Raw genomic sequence first — 18,413 nt, 5'->3', positions numbered from 1 at the left:
TCATGAGGTGGTGCAGCACAGTTTGTGGAGAGAAATGTGATTTCCAGGCAGAGCTCAGCGTACTGTGTCAATGATGTAGAGGCGTTGTGGAGCGCGTGCTCCATTCATGGTGGAACATTCCTAGAACGCACGCAGCTCCACCCTGTTCCTCTCACCACTTTGCCATCCAGCTGTCTGGGTGTGTTCAGAACCTTGTTTCTCCCGCGGGACACGGTGGCTCTGACACACGAGGGGCTCCACAAGACACAAGAAGACGTATTCTGATGTTTCCATGCAGTGGCCTGAATACGTGTCCCACACGGAGAATATTGACATCAGACATGCACTCAACCACGGGGAGCACCAGTCTGCTCCGTTCTATGTGGACGGTTAGAATTGGTTTGTTATGAATTGGTCGGTTGTTTTTTTCCTGGATGTGTAAAATGTCGCGTACAGAGCGACATGAACCCCGTCACCAAAGTCCCGTATGGTAACAACACAAGGCGCTTATGGAGAGAATAGATGCCCTGCAGAAACAACAGGGTTTGAACGTTGTGCTTATGTGGGAGTGTGAGTGGGCCTCATCAGAACCATCCAGCGCTTCTGTACAGGCCTTTATGGCCACATACAAACAGCACAAACGTCTGGATCCTACAAAGGCTCTTTGGCCGGCGTACAGATGCTATGAAGTTGTACCACAAGGTCTGCGATGATGAAAAAATCAGATACTAGGACTTTACAAGTCTGTATCCAACTGTACAGAGAAAGAAACACGGCCACCTCCAGATTATCGTCAGGGATTCTGAGTCCATGGATAATTACTACGGCTTCATAGAGTGCACAGTGCCCCCCCGAGGGCTGTTTCTCCCCGTCTTGCCGTACAGATGTCATGGAAAGCTCATGTTCCCGCTGTGCGGGTTGTGTGCTGACACTTTGAACCAACCTTGTGAGTGTGTTCACAGTGAGAGAGAGAGGCAGCTGTCTGGGGTTTGGGTCCCTGGAGCTACAGACGTCTGTGGAAAAGGGTCAGCGGATTGTGTCCACCCATGAAGTCTGGCATTCTCCCAACAAAACAAGCACATTGTTTAGTGGACATGAAGACGTTCATGAAATGCAAGCAGGAGGCATCAGGCTATCGGGGCCGCGTCAAAACACAGGCTGATGGGGAGAAATACGGCGCCGAGTAGTTCTAAAAGGAGGACATTCAGCTAAACCCAGACAGCCATGAGTCAGTCAGTCAGTCATTTTATTTTATTTTGTAAATAATGATCCATGAGGAGCTGTAACAAACTCTCTGTGGGGCCGGTTTAGCATGAGGAGTAACATGTGAGCTGATCACAGTTCATGTTCACGACCAGTTTGATGTGAGACAATTCTGTTTGATCCCAGATGAGGCGGCTTTGGTGCAGTGGCGTCATGCAGACAGCAGCAACTCTGGTGTAAAGGACGTAAATGTCTTCACAGGAGCCATGACAACGGCCCACGCCAGGTTGATGCTTTACGACTTGCTAGATAAGCTGCAGGAGAGGCTGTTGTACTGCGACACAGACAGCGTTGTCTTTACATCAGAGGCCGGCGATCGGGTTCCCCCCCTTGGGCCACATCTTGGTGACTGACCAACTAAACATGTGATGTGTGTGGCCGGGCCAAAGAAGACGACGTCACACAGTTTGTATGTTACGCACACGACACGCTACAAGGTAAAACCAGCGTCAGATGCAAAGGCGTCGCGTTAAATGGCCGTAATGCGGCGGTTGTCACGCCCCACGCGCTGATTGGTCTCGTTCCATCTGCTGTAGCCAATCACAGCACACATACGTTGACTGTCTGAAACCATCAAAAGGGACAAAAAGAGGTTCCGTCTTAAAAAGGAAAGTCCAAGTGGTGAACAATAAGCGGCGGGTGTTGCCCGATTACACCACGCTGCCCTCTGGCTACTAATGGAGATCAAGGGTTTGATGCGCGGCTACAACATCCCTTTAGTTTGGTAGTGAGGACCATCGAATCCAGCAAAGACTCTTTATCAAGAATATTTCACCGCGTTTTGATAACATGGTGCACATTTATTCATGTTGGCAGCCTTTATATACTTTGTAGATGTTACGTGGAGAACAGAGGACCCAGATGCAGAGGTGCAGAAAAATGTCTTTTATTCTTCCCAAACTCGAACTAAGGGGGCTGCCGTCAGCAGACGCAGTCCGGGACAAGACTTACAGTAGATCTCGAAAAAGACAACGCTGGATTGGTAACACAAGGACAAGGCAACAGCTCAGCGTTCAACAACAGTCTGACAGGGGAGTAGAGAAACAGTGGTTATAAATAGTCAAACAAATTAAGCAGTGAGCAGAAACAGGTGAGTTGAGAATCAGTGTGAGAGTTGATTGCTATGGAAAGCGGCTGTGGGCGTTTAGGGCGAGTGAAAGCATGAATGGGAATGAGGAGGTGTGTAATGAGTATCAGCTGGGTGTGCGTGTGTGTGTGTGTGTGTGTGTGTGTGTAGAAAAACAAAACAAGGAGGAATCCGGATCATGACAGTAGAGGGCTTACCAGAGTCTCTCTGTGATGATGTTTTACTACCACAGGACAAAGACAACCTACTCATCAGAGACCATTTAATGAATGCCAGCAGTAATGATATAGAAGTTCAAAATGTTTTTACCAAATACGTACATCATAGAAATCTCAGCTGTATGTATTTAGTGCAGAATGTATTTATTCAGGGTAAAGTTAGCCGCACTATTAGTTTAAACACTAACTATCTCATTTTGTCCCTCAGACACAGAATGTGGTCACGCATGCGGAGGAATGTGACTCTGTTAGAATCGATGTATGAATCCTCTCCCCGTGTGAGGAGAGTCATTGTGGCTGATGCAAACAGAGATTTGATTAATGCACTGTGTGAGATCAACGTGTTAAGAGGTCAGATCCCGTTGACCGACAAACAGTTTGTACTTTTAAAGAAGAAGAAGAAGAATCTCATCAGACTGGTAGCCGATAAAAAGATCAGACTCAACAAGAAGAAAAGAGGCTCAATCAGACGGGGGGATTTTTATTACTGTTACTTTTATAATTGACCTTGTCAACCGGGGGAAGTCAAATGGAGCACGCTCAAATAATGTCTCTGGTCCCCTGCAGCAGATTGAATGGATAAAGCAGCAGCAACATGAGCAGCGCAGCTCTATAAGACCGGCCGTGCAAAATGAACCAATGTATTGAAGCAACCTGACGCCGACATGTATGAAAAGGCCCAAACACATGGTGGTATTTTACAGAGATACTTGTCTGTGGTGCGACAGGGCGAGCGGGAGACGGGCACATTGTCTCCATCACTACCACCCCATGAAAGCAGCTGTGCCTCAACAGATGTTGACGAAGGGCTCAGAAGAGATGTGATTTGGAGTAATGTCATCCGACACATGCCTAAGAAAAGTAGGAAACATGCTGAATGCACATAATGGACAGACGAGGGCGAGATTATCATCAGTGATCAAATGATCAAAGGCACACAGAAGTACGATGCACGTGAAGCTACAGAGGCTGCACCACATCTCCTGTCACCTGGAGAACCTCAGGGACAAAGGCAGGGACCGAGTCGGGTGATGGACAGATCCTCAGTGCACACTGAAAGGGCCAGACGTGCCCTCATGTCAATGACACAGTTAAATGTCTCATCAGTCTGGTTTTTATCCTGATGGCAGCAGTGCAATCAACTGTCCTGTAATTGAGGATTTCCTCCTCGAACTTCTGCTGTGTCCAACTATTCATTTAATTGATGGAAAGTTTAGATTTCCACCCTGATTCTACAGCATATGAGTGTCGCAATGAGCATTATATTTAACTGTTTGCATAAAATGACTGGAGAGGTTTTTATTTCTCTTCCAGATGCACAACCTGATGGGGACAGAAGAGGCTTTGACTGTAGCCTCAGTAATCCAGCAGATGACGGTGAAGCTCACACACATCTGCTTTTGGAAGATGGGCAAGGTACGTCTCGCTCTGCTGCATTCAGATCAGGCATTGAGACGGAGTACAAAGCTGCTAAGTACCGACTGAGAAAAGCCGTCACAGCGGCAAAGAGAGAAGCTGGATGGCTTCTACTCCACTGCAGGCAGATGTGGCAAGGCCTACAGCACACCACCGACTACAGGACCACCGCCAGCTCCATCAGCGCCACAGACAGCCTGCTGGAGGACCTCCACGCCTTCTACAACTGCTTCGAGACCTCCACCTCCAGCACAGAGAGGCACACACACACACCGGGATCACCCACCCACCCACCTGCCTGAGTGACTACAGGCCAGTAGCACTCACTCCAATCATCATGAAGTGCTTTGAGAGAGTGATACTGTCCCACATTCAGAGCAGCATACCGGACACCCTGGATCCCCAGCAGTACGCCTACAGGCGCAACAGGTCCACCTCAGACGCCCCAGCTGCTGCCCTCCACTACTCCCTCTCTCACCTAGAAAACAAAGACTCCTACATTAGGATGCTCTTTGTTGACTACAGCTCCGCTTTCAACACGGTCGACCCCCACAAACTCATCCATAAACTCTCCACACTCGGTCTGCACCCCACCCTCTGTGACTGGCTGTTTGACTTTGACTGGCAGGCCTCAGTCTGTCAGGATTGGAAACAGGACTTCAGCAGCATCTTCACCCCACAGGGTTGTGTCCTCAGCCCCGTCCTCTACACCCTGTTCACCCACGACTGTGTCGCCTCCCACAAGGATAACATCGTCCTGAAGTTTGCTGATGACACCGCAGTGATGGGACGCATCACTGGGAGGAACGAAGAGGCATACAGGAGGGAGGTGGCCAGCTTGGTTACCTCATCAACCACTTTTCATCCAGGAGCTTGAAGTTAAGAGGGTGAGCAGCTTCAGATACCTCGGGGTCCACTTCAGTGAGGACCTCACCTGGACACTCAACACAACACAGCTGGTCAAGAAGGCTCAACAGCGGCTGTACTTCCTGAGGAGGCTGAGGAAGTTTGTGATGCCTCCTAAGATCCTCAGCAACTTCTACAGCTGCATCATGGAGAGCATATTAACCAGCTGCATCACCGTGTGGTACGGCAGCACTTCCACCATGGACCGCAGAGAGTGGTGAGGACAGCAAAAAAGACCATCAAGACCCCACTGCCCTCTCTGCAGAGCATCTACCACCGCAGGGTTCACAGGAGAGACGCCACCCACCCCCAACATGGTCTGTTCACGCTTCTACCCTCAGGCAGGAGGTACAGAAGTGTCAAATGCAGGACCACCAGACTGAAAAACTCTTTTTCCCCACTGCCATTAGAGGCATCAACAGCTGAGAGGACTCTATAACCTAATCAACAACTGGTCTGCTTTAGCTTGTTAGGGTTCACTTACTGTTACTGTACTCACTGCATGAAAAGTGAGATTTTCGTCCCCGTAAACGCCCGGAAATCTCCCTAATTTCCGACAATTTCCGACAATTTGCACCCCGCGCATGTTGCATTTGTCTGTGCCACAAATTGTCGGAAACGAACCATGAAGTAGGCGGAGAGCTGGCGGAGGTGCGAATGGCTCGAATTAGCATATGAATGCAGCGAAACCGCGGGTGGCCGAGCCGAGCGGGCTTGAATATCCTTATTCCTTATTGGATGAAACCACAACTTACGAACAAATAAAATCACTCGTGATTGGCAGCAAAACCACACGTGGGCAGACCAGGCTTGAGTTTCCTTGTTCATGATTGGATGAAACCACAACTTTCAATCACTCGTGATTGGTTGGCAGATCGGTCGCTATTGGTCATCGCCTCATTTTATTTATATATTCATATTATGCTGTATATTCATTTCATTGTTATCCTATGTAGGCTACTACACTATTATTAGGATACCAACCAGGACATCAATGAATTTATAGAGAAAATGAACATTTGCCACATGTTTATGCAAAGAAAGAGCTTTATTAACAACACACAAACAACTACATACAAAGTGAGGATCTGCCCACACTTGGGTAACGGCGGTTTAAAAACTACAGCTCAGTAAACTGTCCGTTTGCCTCCTCGGGGTTGTAGACCGTCACTGGCGCCGTGTTTTCCGAGGCAGGTCTGTTGTGCAGGCGGCTCGTGTGTGTGTGGCGACCGTACAATCCACCCGAGACCCCGCCAACAACGCCGTCCACGGTGGCGGAGTTCCAGAGTTCCACCTCGTCATCAGCCAGCACACTTTGTCTCAATTCCAGCAGCTGTAAAAACAACAATGAATCAGTACTGTGCGATGCGTACGGACACAACACATCTATCAATGCACCTGAAACAAGTCAGCAAATAAACTCTGACCCTCTTTCTTCTCGCTCGACTCCGCGCTGAATCCTTCGCAATGAGTGTTCCGGCTGAACCTGAAGCTCCTGCGTACAGTCTCACAATACGTCTCACAGGCGGCTGGAAAACAATTAAATGAGTGTGGTATGAATAAAAAAAATCAAACGCAAGTAACAGTAACATTTAACAAGGAAGGAGAAACAGTAAACAGTGTCACTTACACACAATGACGTCTAAATCTGGACTTTTCCCGGAGCAAATACGAGGTCACCGCCTCATTATGAGGCGAGATTAGTCTGTGAAAACAAAATGTACAGTTATGATCGGTATCCATACGTATATATTCCCTTATACCGCAGAATAAAAGCATATTCTTTAAATCTTACCCTTGCTCCGGTTTGTGGCGCCTGTAATTCGTCTCGGAGTTGTGAAGACAGCGCAGCGCTTCCTGTAAACGACACGGCAAAGAAAACACACTTTAATGAAGCTGTTTCTGCTCACTTGTAAGGCTACTAGGCTACTCTTAGCTTAGCTTGAGGCTACGCTACTTTTAGCTTAGCCTGCAGTCATCGAAGGTATTCTTACCGCTATCTTGGGATCGTGCGCCCGTCTCCTCTTCTTTGAGTCGGTTCCTCTCCTCCATGGACAGAAACCCGCAGTCCCGAACGCTCCAGTGGAGCGAACCGCTCGTTGATATCGGCAGTTTGTTGTTGGAGTTGACGAGACGATCCACTGAGAGCTTTCAGCAGCTTCTTCTCGTCTGTCTGCGGACTGGCCGAAAGTTGGTGACCGCGGAGAGGAGTTGAAGGCGAGTTGAACGTGAGACGTCGTCCCGCCATTATTCACGAAGCAGCAAAAACCAAACAAAGGAACTGGAGATACAGTTCTTCGGAATATAGTAACACGTGTCTGTTTGTATGCTCGTCTTGCAAGTACTGCTGTATCAGTCATGCCTATGACCTCACACGTGATTGGACGAGGAGTCTAAGGGTCCTCCAATCACATACAAGGTTATTGTTATACGGAAGGACCAGTATTTTAGGAAGACAAATGGTTGGGACTTTGAAAGAGCTGATATGCTTTATGTAAAGCAGTGAACGACTTTCCCTAGAAATCCGTACAGTGGTGCCTCTTTCTCCATTCCACCAGACAATCTTGAGTCTGACAGACATGCAATATTGACAATGTATCATCAGATGTACCCTTGTGTCACTGAGGTTGAATGTTTTGCCATGACATGTAAACGGGTAACATATATGAATGTAACTTACTCAATTGATTCTGCAGAGCAGAAAGGTCAGCATATGTTCATGCTAAGTGGTGTGGAAACACTAACAGTTTTGAGGAACCCGTCCTTGACCCTCTAGCAGAACTACGACCAGCCATTATAAAGCAGTTTATAGTTGTTAATGTTGTGTCAAAGGGTACGGCATTTAAACATGTTCTTGCACAAGTTTCCTGGCTTCATCTCCACCCGGACAGACATTTTTATGGAAAGCCAATAGAAGTTTGGGGCTTGCAGGGAACAGACACGTCATACCCAGCATCATTTCTGCCAGTTGAGCGCATTGCTAGAAGATGTGTGGTTAATACATCCTCTCTGCATTTAAGTAAGACCAAAGAAAAGGTCACTGTAGTCCTGCCACTATGCACTGTAGTTGAGCTCTAGGAGACTGTGATCTCTGCAGACCCCTCATGCTGATTCAAATGTTGTTTGCATGGAATGCTCATTTTACCTTGATTAAAACAAATTTTTTAAAGAAGTTATTTTGTGTATCTTTTTTACATAACATTTGCCCTTGCTAATGGCGTACACAGTAATCTAGCATATTTGAATTAAATAAATCAATTCAAGCTCAAATGTAAGAGTCTACTGAGCCTGATCTATTTGTACCTCAGATTTTCTTACCTTTTAAACAAATGTCACCTGGGCTAAAACTCCCTCTGAGACCCTAATTTGCATTTGTTTAGCTCACAGCATTTTCATTTACATGTCAAAGCCTCCCTTAGAATTAGGAGGAGGGGGGTCATGGGGGGACAACTGCCAAGGGAGACCCACGTCAATTTCTGACAATTTACGGCAGTTTTCGGCGTTGCCCGCAAATTGCCGCAAACCTGAAATTCCACGACAATTTACAGTGCCGCATACTGACGAAAATCCCACTTTTCATGCAGTGTTCATTTATATTGCACACATTTAATTTCATTTAAGTTTTTCTTTTACAACCTGCTCAGATTTGCACTTTTCCTCGTCACCTCATTTCTGCCTTATCCTGTAATGGGAAAATGATATGTGACCCTTTTAAATGCTTCATTTGTATAACCAGTTTATTAGTTGCAAGTGGTTCGATCACAAAGGCCCTGACATAAGAACTGATGTCTCCCACTTGGATTGGATGGTTCCAGCGTCATAGCTGTAGAGATTGAACAAAGTGTTTGTTATGTCTATGACCACCTTTGTTTTAGCATGTTGGGAGAGCAGGGACACGGTCAAAGAACTGACGTGTCTTATATGGATAAGATGTTCCCAGTACCCTGGCTGTAGATACTCAACAAGATGGTTAACGGTTTCTGTTGAACTGCCTCGATGTGTTGGGGCAAAAAGGAGGTTCTTGACAGTCTACTGACCACGTAGCTGTTGTGACCCTTTTTCCCTTGCAAGGAAATAAACGGAGAAAAGACATACTTGACTCAGAGCCTTTGTTTCTTACTTAACGATTGTCTGTGCAAATCTTCCACCACAGTTTGGTGTCAGAAGTGGGATCGTTTGAAGCTCCGTCGGGACTCCGAGGACGTCCGGGAAGGGGCCCCTTCAGGATCCACCAAACGTGATTCTGCCCTATACCTCATCACACTCAGAGAGAGGGGACCGGCGACCAAAAGAGATCTGATTGGCTTCAACACGATCCGATGAGGAAGATTTTCACACGAATCGGGTAAGAAGTTGATATTCTGATTTTCAAACGGGGCTTCGTGAATTATAACGGGTGATAACAGATTACAAAGACGGGTATCTAGTACTTTGGGATTTTTTTTAAATTATTTTTTTCTCTCTCTTATTAGAAAATCCAAATTTCGGTTATTTGATTGTCATTTTTTATGTTTTTACTTCTTTTAATCTCCTACTCTCTGGCTCCTTTGAGTCACGTCCAGGTCCTTGTACTCGTCCTGGTGTTTCGTCTCATAGTGTCTTCTCATGTTGTGCTCCTTAGTTACAGACACGTGGGCTCCACAAACAAGACAAACAGGTAAACTAATATACTTTCTTAGGGTTAGGGTTACGCCCTTTTTGGGAACGTGACAGTGTGGGAGGGAGGCGGGGCTTTACGGATCGCTACTGACACAGAGGAGATGACTGACTCCTGTCCTGATTGACAGAACAGCAGAGCATTATGGTATTAGCGTATTAGCGGTGAATGCGCTGGAATACCGGCGGGCCAGCTCTAATAGTAATTTGATATTGCCTCGCCAAATTTGGCCCGCGGGCCAGAGTTTGACACCCGTGACGTATGTGGTGACGTTGGGAACCTTCCTGTCTGGGAACATTTTGAGCTGATCCTCATAATAAGGTGTGCACACAGTAACGTCTTATTAATAACTAGCGTAAATAAATGTGACGTATCGCTTGTTCTAATGTCTTCTTATTTCTAGTGTTTTAAAAGGTGAAGTGTCTGTTGTGTTAAAGGAGCTTGGATACAACAGCTTATCTATGCTGAGGCATCATAGAGGCCTGCATGAGAACAAGGAGACCAACCAAGGTGGACCAAACCTTGGACGTTTTGAGAAGCTAAGAACATAAGAAGTGTATCCTAACTTGTATGAACTTGCTGTCATTGTCATTGCTGACTTTGTTCCCCAGCTTCATCTGCTCCCTGTGAAAGTATCTAAAGCAGGTGAAACACTCTCAGAAAAAGAAACCGCCTAAAGCCCTGTGGACAAGTTGCTAGTTTTCAATGTAAATGAATGAAATGTTCCACGTGTTACATGTTGTCACTAGTAACATAAGCACAGTCACAAACAAGTAGAATAAATAGAGTCACAAACCCAAAGGTTCCTGCGTATGTGGCCGTGGCTCAATGGGTAGAGACGGTTACACAATAATCACAACGTTGGTGGTTCCATCTTTGCATGTTTTATTCTTTTACTTTTCACATCACAATCCTCTCCCCAATTTGTCTCCACTTTCCCTTTTGACCCCACCATTGTATCATAAAGACAGACACCGTATTAATACGTTCATAAGTTATGTATCACGTGTCACAAACATCGTTCCACAGATGCTGGTTTTGATCCTGAAAGACTCTTGTTGAGCCGTGAGGAGGATTCTGTTCACGAGGACCTTTGACCCGGTTGACAGCTCAGACTGAGACTCAGTCAACCAGTCAGACTGCATACTTTGATGATGACGTGAGGACACACCCTCTCTGATGAAGGACAGCAAGCTGCGTCACTTCACTCCGTCTGATGGAAGCTGAAGTGAAGCACGGAGCTCCTTTTCTACACGGACCTGCTGAGGACAGAAGAGAGCTGCTCACTGAGGAAGTTCATGTCTACAAGCTCAGTAAGTGCAGCTGTGATTGGTTGAATGACATCATTGATGGTCGTGAAGATGTGATTGTTTAAAGCTTGGAAACAATATGGCGCCAGTGTGAGCAGGCAGAAAGAAGCTGCTGTTAGTCTGAATGATGACGCTGTGATGAAGAAGAGGAGCTCAGTCTGATCTGGGGTCTGTGAGGACTGTTACTGATGAGGAGGGGAAGGTAGCAGACAGAGGGGCACTAGGACCCAGCAGGGACCACAAAGCTTCATGTTCATTTCTTCATCTGCTTTAAACACATTTAGCCACTTTTTATTACTTTTTTTTAGTCACCTTACTGGTCTGTGTTTTACTGACTTCTGGACTCTGAAGAGGAGAAACAGCACAGCTCCATCTGCTGGAAGAAGAGTGATAACATTCATCTTGAAAAACACTACATTTATAGGATGAGCATTTTAACAGAGTTTAAAAAGGTAAAAGGAAGTTTGTCTTTCTCCAGAAGTCTAAACTTGAACAGACAACAAACTGAAACGCAGAAGCATGAACTAGGCTTAAGTGTGCGTGTTTATATTTTAATACTAAGCAGAACTGTCGGGAGGCGGATCAAAGTCAGGGAGGGTGCAGAGGCACATGGAGCAGAACATACAGATGCAAGAGTCTTCTGGTCAGCGAGAGGTTTCATATTTTTCTTAGGTGGTATTTTTGTCTTCTACTTTTCCTGCTGAAGGAAAAACGGGATCACGTGGGAAGCGGCATGTATGCGCAGACGGCGTGTGCGCATAACAAAATGGCGGCCGCCGTTCAGAGTGTTGCACACAGCCACCACCGGAATATGTTTTATTTATTCCACTACACACGTTAAAACATCACCGACCTGAGTAAACACAGCATAGAGCAGTTGAAACGTGAATTCATTTACTACTGAGAAGTTTGTATCTTTATTGTTGAAATGGAATCTGCGGTTACTGGCTAGTTGTTGTTGTAGCGGCTAAACTAGCACGTCGCGATACTCAAGGGGATCATGTCTGCGCAGAGTTACATTACATTACATTACATGTCATTTAGCTGACGCTTTTATCCAAAGCGACGTACAATAAGTGCATTCAACCATAGGGTACAAACTCAGGAGAACAAGAAACAAGAAAGTGCAATTTCCTCAAATAAGCCAATTTACAATTTGCTATAGATGAGTGACGTTACAAGTACAATTTAAGTGCTACAATTTGTTAGTTAATGCGCAAAGGCTTGAAGCGGCGCTTGTCAGGTCCGCTGACAGGTTTCTTTCTGCTAGTTACGGTGATTTTTATGGAAGTCCATTCCCGCCACTAAAAAGAGTTAAAAAGTCGAAATTATGACTTGGGATATGCGCATGCGCAGGCTCCTTTGTTGTTTGGTACATTGACTTTATAAACCCTCTTGGCGACTTCTGGTCAAAAGCGACCAGCGACCTTATCTGGTTTTATTGGAGACTTCTGTGGTGTCTGACGTGGCGTGACGTCACTGAAGCAGGAACCCGGCGGCTCGCAGCAGTCCAGCTGCAGTCAGAGGAGACACACGTCACGTGCAGGCTGAAATCAACGCGCGCATGCGCAAAGCCGCCGCCGATTCTGCAGCGTCTCTCCTCGTTGAGAAATTGCCAATACTGGTTCAATAAAGAGAGAATAACTTTTCAATCGTTTCTAATCACGATAACTACGTAATAAATACCACCCGGAAAGTATTTTATCTCCCTAGAAGTTTGATTTATTTCGGACTCGGAAATACGGAAGATAATTTAGACTCCGCTAAAAGTCGGACGTCCCTGTTTGTTATGAGAGAGGAGTGAGCGGGTATCGAACGTACGACGTTTACACTTCGCTAAAGTTGGAAATATATTCACACATTCACACTTCCTGGTTTAATAGCTGCTCAGTGAGACGTTGTTAAACTCAGTGTGACCGTATATATATATATATATATAATATATATATATATATATATATATATATTTATTTATATATATATATATATATATATATATATATATATATATATATATATATATATATTTATTTATATATATATATATATATATATATATATATATATATATATATATATATATATACACACACACACACACCATACAAGGTCTATAATAGAAATATTACTAATATAAAATATGTTGTATGGTTTGAGTATAAACAACCTTTTGTTTGGTTTTACAGGACTGATCTTTGCACCACACTTTTGGTTCCCTTCCACCTATAGCTTAGTTTTAGTAGCCTATATAGTGATTTAACATAAATAACGTCCTGATGGGCCGCTGCCTCCTGCCAAAGGAAAGCGCTTAAAAGAAACACGACATTTATAGGATGAGAATTTAAAATGACGTCTCTTGACACGTTGTCTCAAGACAACAACACAAAGTGTCCCATGAGAGTTTTAGTGTTGAGGTAAATGAGCTCTGTGAGTTTGTCCTGATGAAGATAATAATGTGTGAGCTCTGCCAGCAGGTTGTTGTGAAGGTGTGAAGGTGTGGACTCTGCTATGAATCAGGCTGAGGACCCAGAGGACGGAGTCCCTCCCTCTGAAGCCCCTCTGTGTGGGGAACATGACAGCCAGACCAAAGCTCAGAGGCGAGAGGACCATCTCCAACTGTCCTCCACTCGTCTCCATGTCCCAACGTCTCTGACTCACTGACTCTGCTTCTACATGTGTGACCAGGACCCATCAGAGACCAGGACCTGGACCTGGACCCAGCTGTGTGTCCATGAAGAGTAACCGGTCTATGGAGCCTCCTCTAAACTTCAAAGACGTTGGTCCCTCTGTTGATGCAAGGTGAGGGTCTCAGGCTGATGATGAGGTGTTTCTACCAGACTCTCTGCTGGAGGTTCTGGGTTTCTTGCTCCAGGGCCCTTCAGCAGTGTCCAGTGAGGGAGGGAGAGCTCCATGGAGGACTTGGTGAGACCTGTTGGGACTAAACCAAACTGACTGGTGAAGAAAACAGTGAACTGAAAGACTGAGCTGTTGATTCTCAGTGGGACCAGCAGGACCAGTAGACCTAAACCACTACAGGGAGTCATGTGGTCCACATCCAGACCTCACGTCATGGACCTTTACCTTGTTTTGGTCTCTGTGAGGACGGACACCATGTGAGCTGATGCTTCATGATTAGATGATGAGATGATGTAATCTCAGTGTATCTTTCAGTTCACATCAGCAGAGAGGAAAGTCTCCTGAACCCAGATGTTTGTCCATGAAGAGTGATCAGTCTATTGGTCGATATATTGACTTCAAAGATGGACGCCGTTCTTATGACACAGAGTAAGTAGGGCCCTATGAAATCTTTTTAATTTTTTCTCAAATTCTGGTCTAAATCTCCCACATTTTTTTATTTTTTTTTATTTTTTGAGAATTGTTTTTTTTTTATTTAACCCTGAGACAGTGAATTAAGAACTGAAATGTAGACAATATATACAGTTAAAACTGAAAACTTCCATACATAGAACCTTATTTCAGGCAAAAACCTGCTGCATGACAAAAACATGGCAATATCTTTTCTTGTGTGTCCAAACAGAACAGTCATTCAAAAAAAAAATCTGATTTGTTGGTTTAAATTAAACAAAATACACGACTAAACAAAAAATGCCGTTAGTTCTTTGTAAGATCAAACTAAGTAAGAATAGTCCTGTTAATATCTACTAACAAAAGTGCATAACAATTTCAACAGCCCGTGCAGTAAACAATAAAAGATTTTGGAAATTCAACTTAACTTTGGTGTAAATATCAAAAACATTGTAAACTTCAATTCCGAGTGCAACTCGGAGCCTTAGCTTGCACAAACTCCTTGGGGATGAGGAAGCAGCATCTTCTCTTTCTAGCAGGCAGATCTCATCCATGTCACAATTGAGAATGATTTGCAGAGCTGCCAGGTCTCACCCACCAGCGTGATGACATGGCAGAGGCAGGTTACATGTACGCTGTTGGGCAACACTCCTCTCAGAGCCCCCTGTATTCCTTCAGACAGTGAGCAGCATTATCAGTCACCACGGCCCAGACATCATCAAGCTCACATTGTTGTGATTGAGAGAGAATAGAATGGCTTTGGAAGTATTCGCATCTGTCCACGAAGACAACATCAATCAGAAAGTACTGTTGTCCAACGCCTACGATGAAAGATAAAAAATAATAATAACCATGATTAGTATTGTGTCACAACAAAAGGGTGAGATACAGCTAGACATAGACAGAAGCTTTATTTGCTTTAATTCTTAATTCCCGATGTGAGAGTAGCTTTAATGTTGTGATCAATACATTTAATACATACATGTGTAACCAGGATCCATCAGAGACCAGGACCTGGAGCTGGACCTGATCCTGAACCTGGTCTGCAATCTGGACCTGGACCCAGATGTGTGTCCATGAAGAGTGATCAGTCTATTGGTCGATGGATTACCTTCAAAGATGGACGTCGTTCTTATGACCCAGAGTAAGTTCTTAAACAGATGAAGAACTGTTCTCATCCTCAGTTTTGAATCACAGAAATGTTTGTTCATTGTTTAAAGTGTTGTTTCCATGACGATCCATCATGACAGAACTCATTATCTTCATCTAACTCCAGGGTGTCAAACTCATCTTAGGTTTGGGTCAGATACTGTCCACTTTGATCTCAAGTGGGCCGGACCAGTAAAATCTTAGGCGATGGTCCGGTCGACGGGGGGCCGTCATTTCCAAGCGGGCGGTGCTGCCTGGAGGAACGCTGTGGTCTAAAAGGTCTAACACAGGGGAGCCCTAACTTTATCAGCTCGCAAGCTACTTGTCATTCAACGCTTCAATCCAAGTCATGGCGATCGCCCGAATAATAACAACGAGCAGCAGCGGTAACCAATGGAACAACAGCGCTGCAGACCGGGAGCACAAAACGAATCCATGTAAAGAAACAAGCAACAATAAGTTACTGCAGACATTCTTGGTCGTTACCTCACTCCATGACTTGCACTGATGCATGCGTGGTGACCTGACGTGGTTCTTTCTTCAATGTTAGGTGATCTACCAGCACTGCGTTGGTGAAGGACCAGGGGCCTCATTTATAAACGTTGAGTACGCACAAAAGAAGGTGTACGCCGCTCTCTACGCAATAATTGGTATTTATAAAAAGCAAACTTAAAAATATCCTTCACGCAAGCTCGGACCCATGCGTACGCACAAAAACGGGTGAAATGAGAACCGTCGGCAAATGCAAGAAACACGCAAACGTGTGTGAAAGTGTGTAAAATTAGACTGTTGTAAAAGAAATGCCAATACTGCCTCTCATAAATAACACGAACACACGTTTGATCGATCTGCAGCGTAAAACAAACAGAAATACAAATTAACACATTTTCAAAATGAAAAGTGAAATATGTTCTGCAATAATATCGGGATGTTATTAAATTCATCCTCTAAACACAGCTGTTGCTTGTCAGATGCAATCAGACGGACGGTAATAAAACGCCACGATGCCGTCACAATGCGTGATGACGCTGATGGCTGATCTTGCGCTCTTAGAAGACGTGGCACATGGAAGGATTGGCGCTGTAGTGCAGCGCACCATCGGCCTGTTTAAGGACAGATGGCACCGGCTCGACTGCACTGGAGGGAGGTTATTGTTTACTCCTGAAAAGGTGTGCAACATCGTGCTGCGTGTGCTGTGCTACATAATGTGGCACAGCTTCCAAACGTGCCTCGACCCCCTGACGCCGATGTTGGACCTGTCCCTGACCCTGTCCCCGATCCCCAATCACTGCCGCCAGTCTCTCATCAAGAGGGGACAGCTCCGGTGTCCCCTTTCCCCCCCGTGGCAGACACACCTTGGCGATGGCGCCCTAAACGCTTTTTTGCATCCACTTTGATGTCAGACCAGTTTTTTCTTTATTTGGGTCCGAGGTCGTGAGGCTGCAGCGTTGCTCTGCAACCTTTTGCCACTCAGGTGCCTTGTTGGCATCAGTGATGTCCACACTGTGTCCTCCAAAGAGCATCTTTCTTCTCCTTTCCACCTCCCAATGATCATTTCCACTTCACACTGAATGAAGTTACGTTTCTTCATTTTCCTCTTGGTGTTTGTCATGATTTCGCAATCGATGAATACTAATTTGTGGGCGTTCCACAGACTATATAAGGGCAACTATGGCCGTGACACGAAGCCGCAAAAGCTGCGCTGCATTTAGAAGTGATAGTGATTTATTAAGGGAAAACTGCATAGGACGTTTTATAAGTCTGAATGTTTCTGTGCGTACGCACGTCCTACATTTCATCCGTACGCCATTTCTGGTGCAAATCCTACGCAAGGTTTAATAAATGAGGCCCCTGGTCTAACACATGCGCTCACTCACAGAGTGCGACCCACAGTGGACTGATTAGGAATAGCAGCTACTTTTATAGAAAAGCAATTTGTGTCTTTCTGTAATTCTCACAATAGTAAAGTCATCCAGCGGGCTGCACTGGACCCCCCGGCAGACCAGATTTGGCCCTCGGGCCTTGAGTTAGACACCCATCATCTAACTGGTCTGTGTGTGTTTAAATGTGAATCATTAACTGTAAACATCCTCAGATGTAAACACAATGTGAGCTAGTTCCTCCACATCAGGATCAGCAGAGGTCACATCTGGAGACAGCTGCAGGTTTCCGGAGACAGATGACTGGGACTGAACATGTGCTAAGAATAAACTCAGTGCTCTGTGGACCAGCTGATTGGGTCTCTGGACTCCATGCAGAGGTTTGGACAAAGTATCGTCAGTAGACTCTGTAAAAAGGTCCAAAGACTAGTTTCAGAAGATCTAAGGAGACTTCTAGAGGTCAGGGGACGGACTAAAGAGGTTTGGAGTAGTTCTATAGGACTTTGTACCAGATGCAGAGGTCTGCAGACGTTGTTTTTATGACCACAGTAAGAACTAAAACCAGATGAAACTGATGACTAACTGTCACTCAACTAATAAACTGTCCGTCATCATCGACAGTCTTCAGCATCTGGTTTCCATCATTATCAATCAAGACAGAAGCCAATATCTTTAACTGATGTTGTATTGGTGTTGATGGTCCAAACACCATGTGAGCTGATGGCTCAAGTTCATCCACAGAGAGGACCAGGAGAGCTCAGAGGTTCCCGCAGGTCCGTCTACCCAGCAGCATCAAACACACCTGGACTCCATCTTCATGGTGTGTACATGAACAACTACTTTAACATCTCTCAGGTCACCATCATCTCCACGCTGCACTTTGTAGACCAGTGGATTGTCCGTCTGTCCAACATGGACCTGATGGTGGCTTCCGTGTTCTAGTTGGTGTCATTCATAGAATGTTCTGTTCCAGCTGCTGGAGGAGAACATCCTCACTTTTGTGAAGAATGAGCTGAAGAAGATCCAGAAGGTAGTGAGTTCAGATTACCCAGAATGCTTAGAGAAGGAGGATGAGGAGGTGCTGGATGAAGAGCAGAGGAGGAGCAGAGAGGCCTTTGTGAAGATCTCAGTGCACTTCCTGAGGAGAATGAAGCAGGAGAAGCTGGCTGAGCGTCTGCAGAGCAGTAAGAGGATTTCTCTACAGACTTACCATGCTGATACATGAGACCTTCACTAATGTCT

At 45.3% G+C, this 18,413-nt stretch overlaps 1 protein-coding gene across 49 annotated transcripts in view; it reads left to right on the top strand.

Moving 5' to 3' along the window:
- The window catches only part of LOC120812009 (uncharacterized), a 519,303-nt gene that overhangs the window by 408,461 nt on the left and 92,429 nt on the right, over positions 1-18,413 (top strand). For 3 of the 49 annotated variants that reach the window (XM_078096908.1, XM_078096906.1, XM_078096909.1), the window contains exons 3-7: positions 13,522-13,635; positions 14,008-14,121; positions 15,137-15,286; positions 17,913-17,991; positions 18,145-18,355. The exons of 30 other annotated variants lie outside the window; for them this stretch is intronic. In XM_078096908.1, coding sequence (XP_077953034.1) covers positions 13,522-13,635; positions 14,008-14,121; positions 15,137-15,286; positions 17,913-17,991; positions 18,145-18,355 — 668 coding nt within the window. 16 more of the 49 variants (XM_078096904.1, XM_078096917.1, XM_078096910.1 and 13 more) reach the window with 14 other exon arrangements.

This window comes from Gasterosteus aculeatus, chromosome 21 (genome assembly GCF_964276395.1).
Source record: "Gasterosteus aculeatus chromosome 21, fGasAcu3.hap1.1, whole genome shotgun sequence".
Classification (NCBI taxonomy): Eukaryota; Metazoa; Chordata; class Actinopteri; order Perciformes; family Gasterosteidae; genus Gasterosteus; species Gasterosteus aculeatus.
The sequence above is the reverse complement of the archived record's forward strand: the minus strand, read 5'-3'. Positions and strand labels throughout refer to the sequence as shown.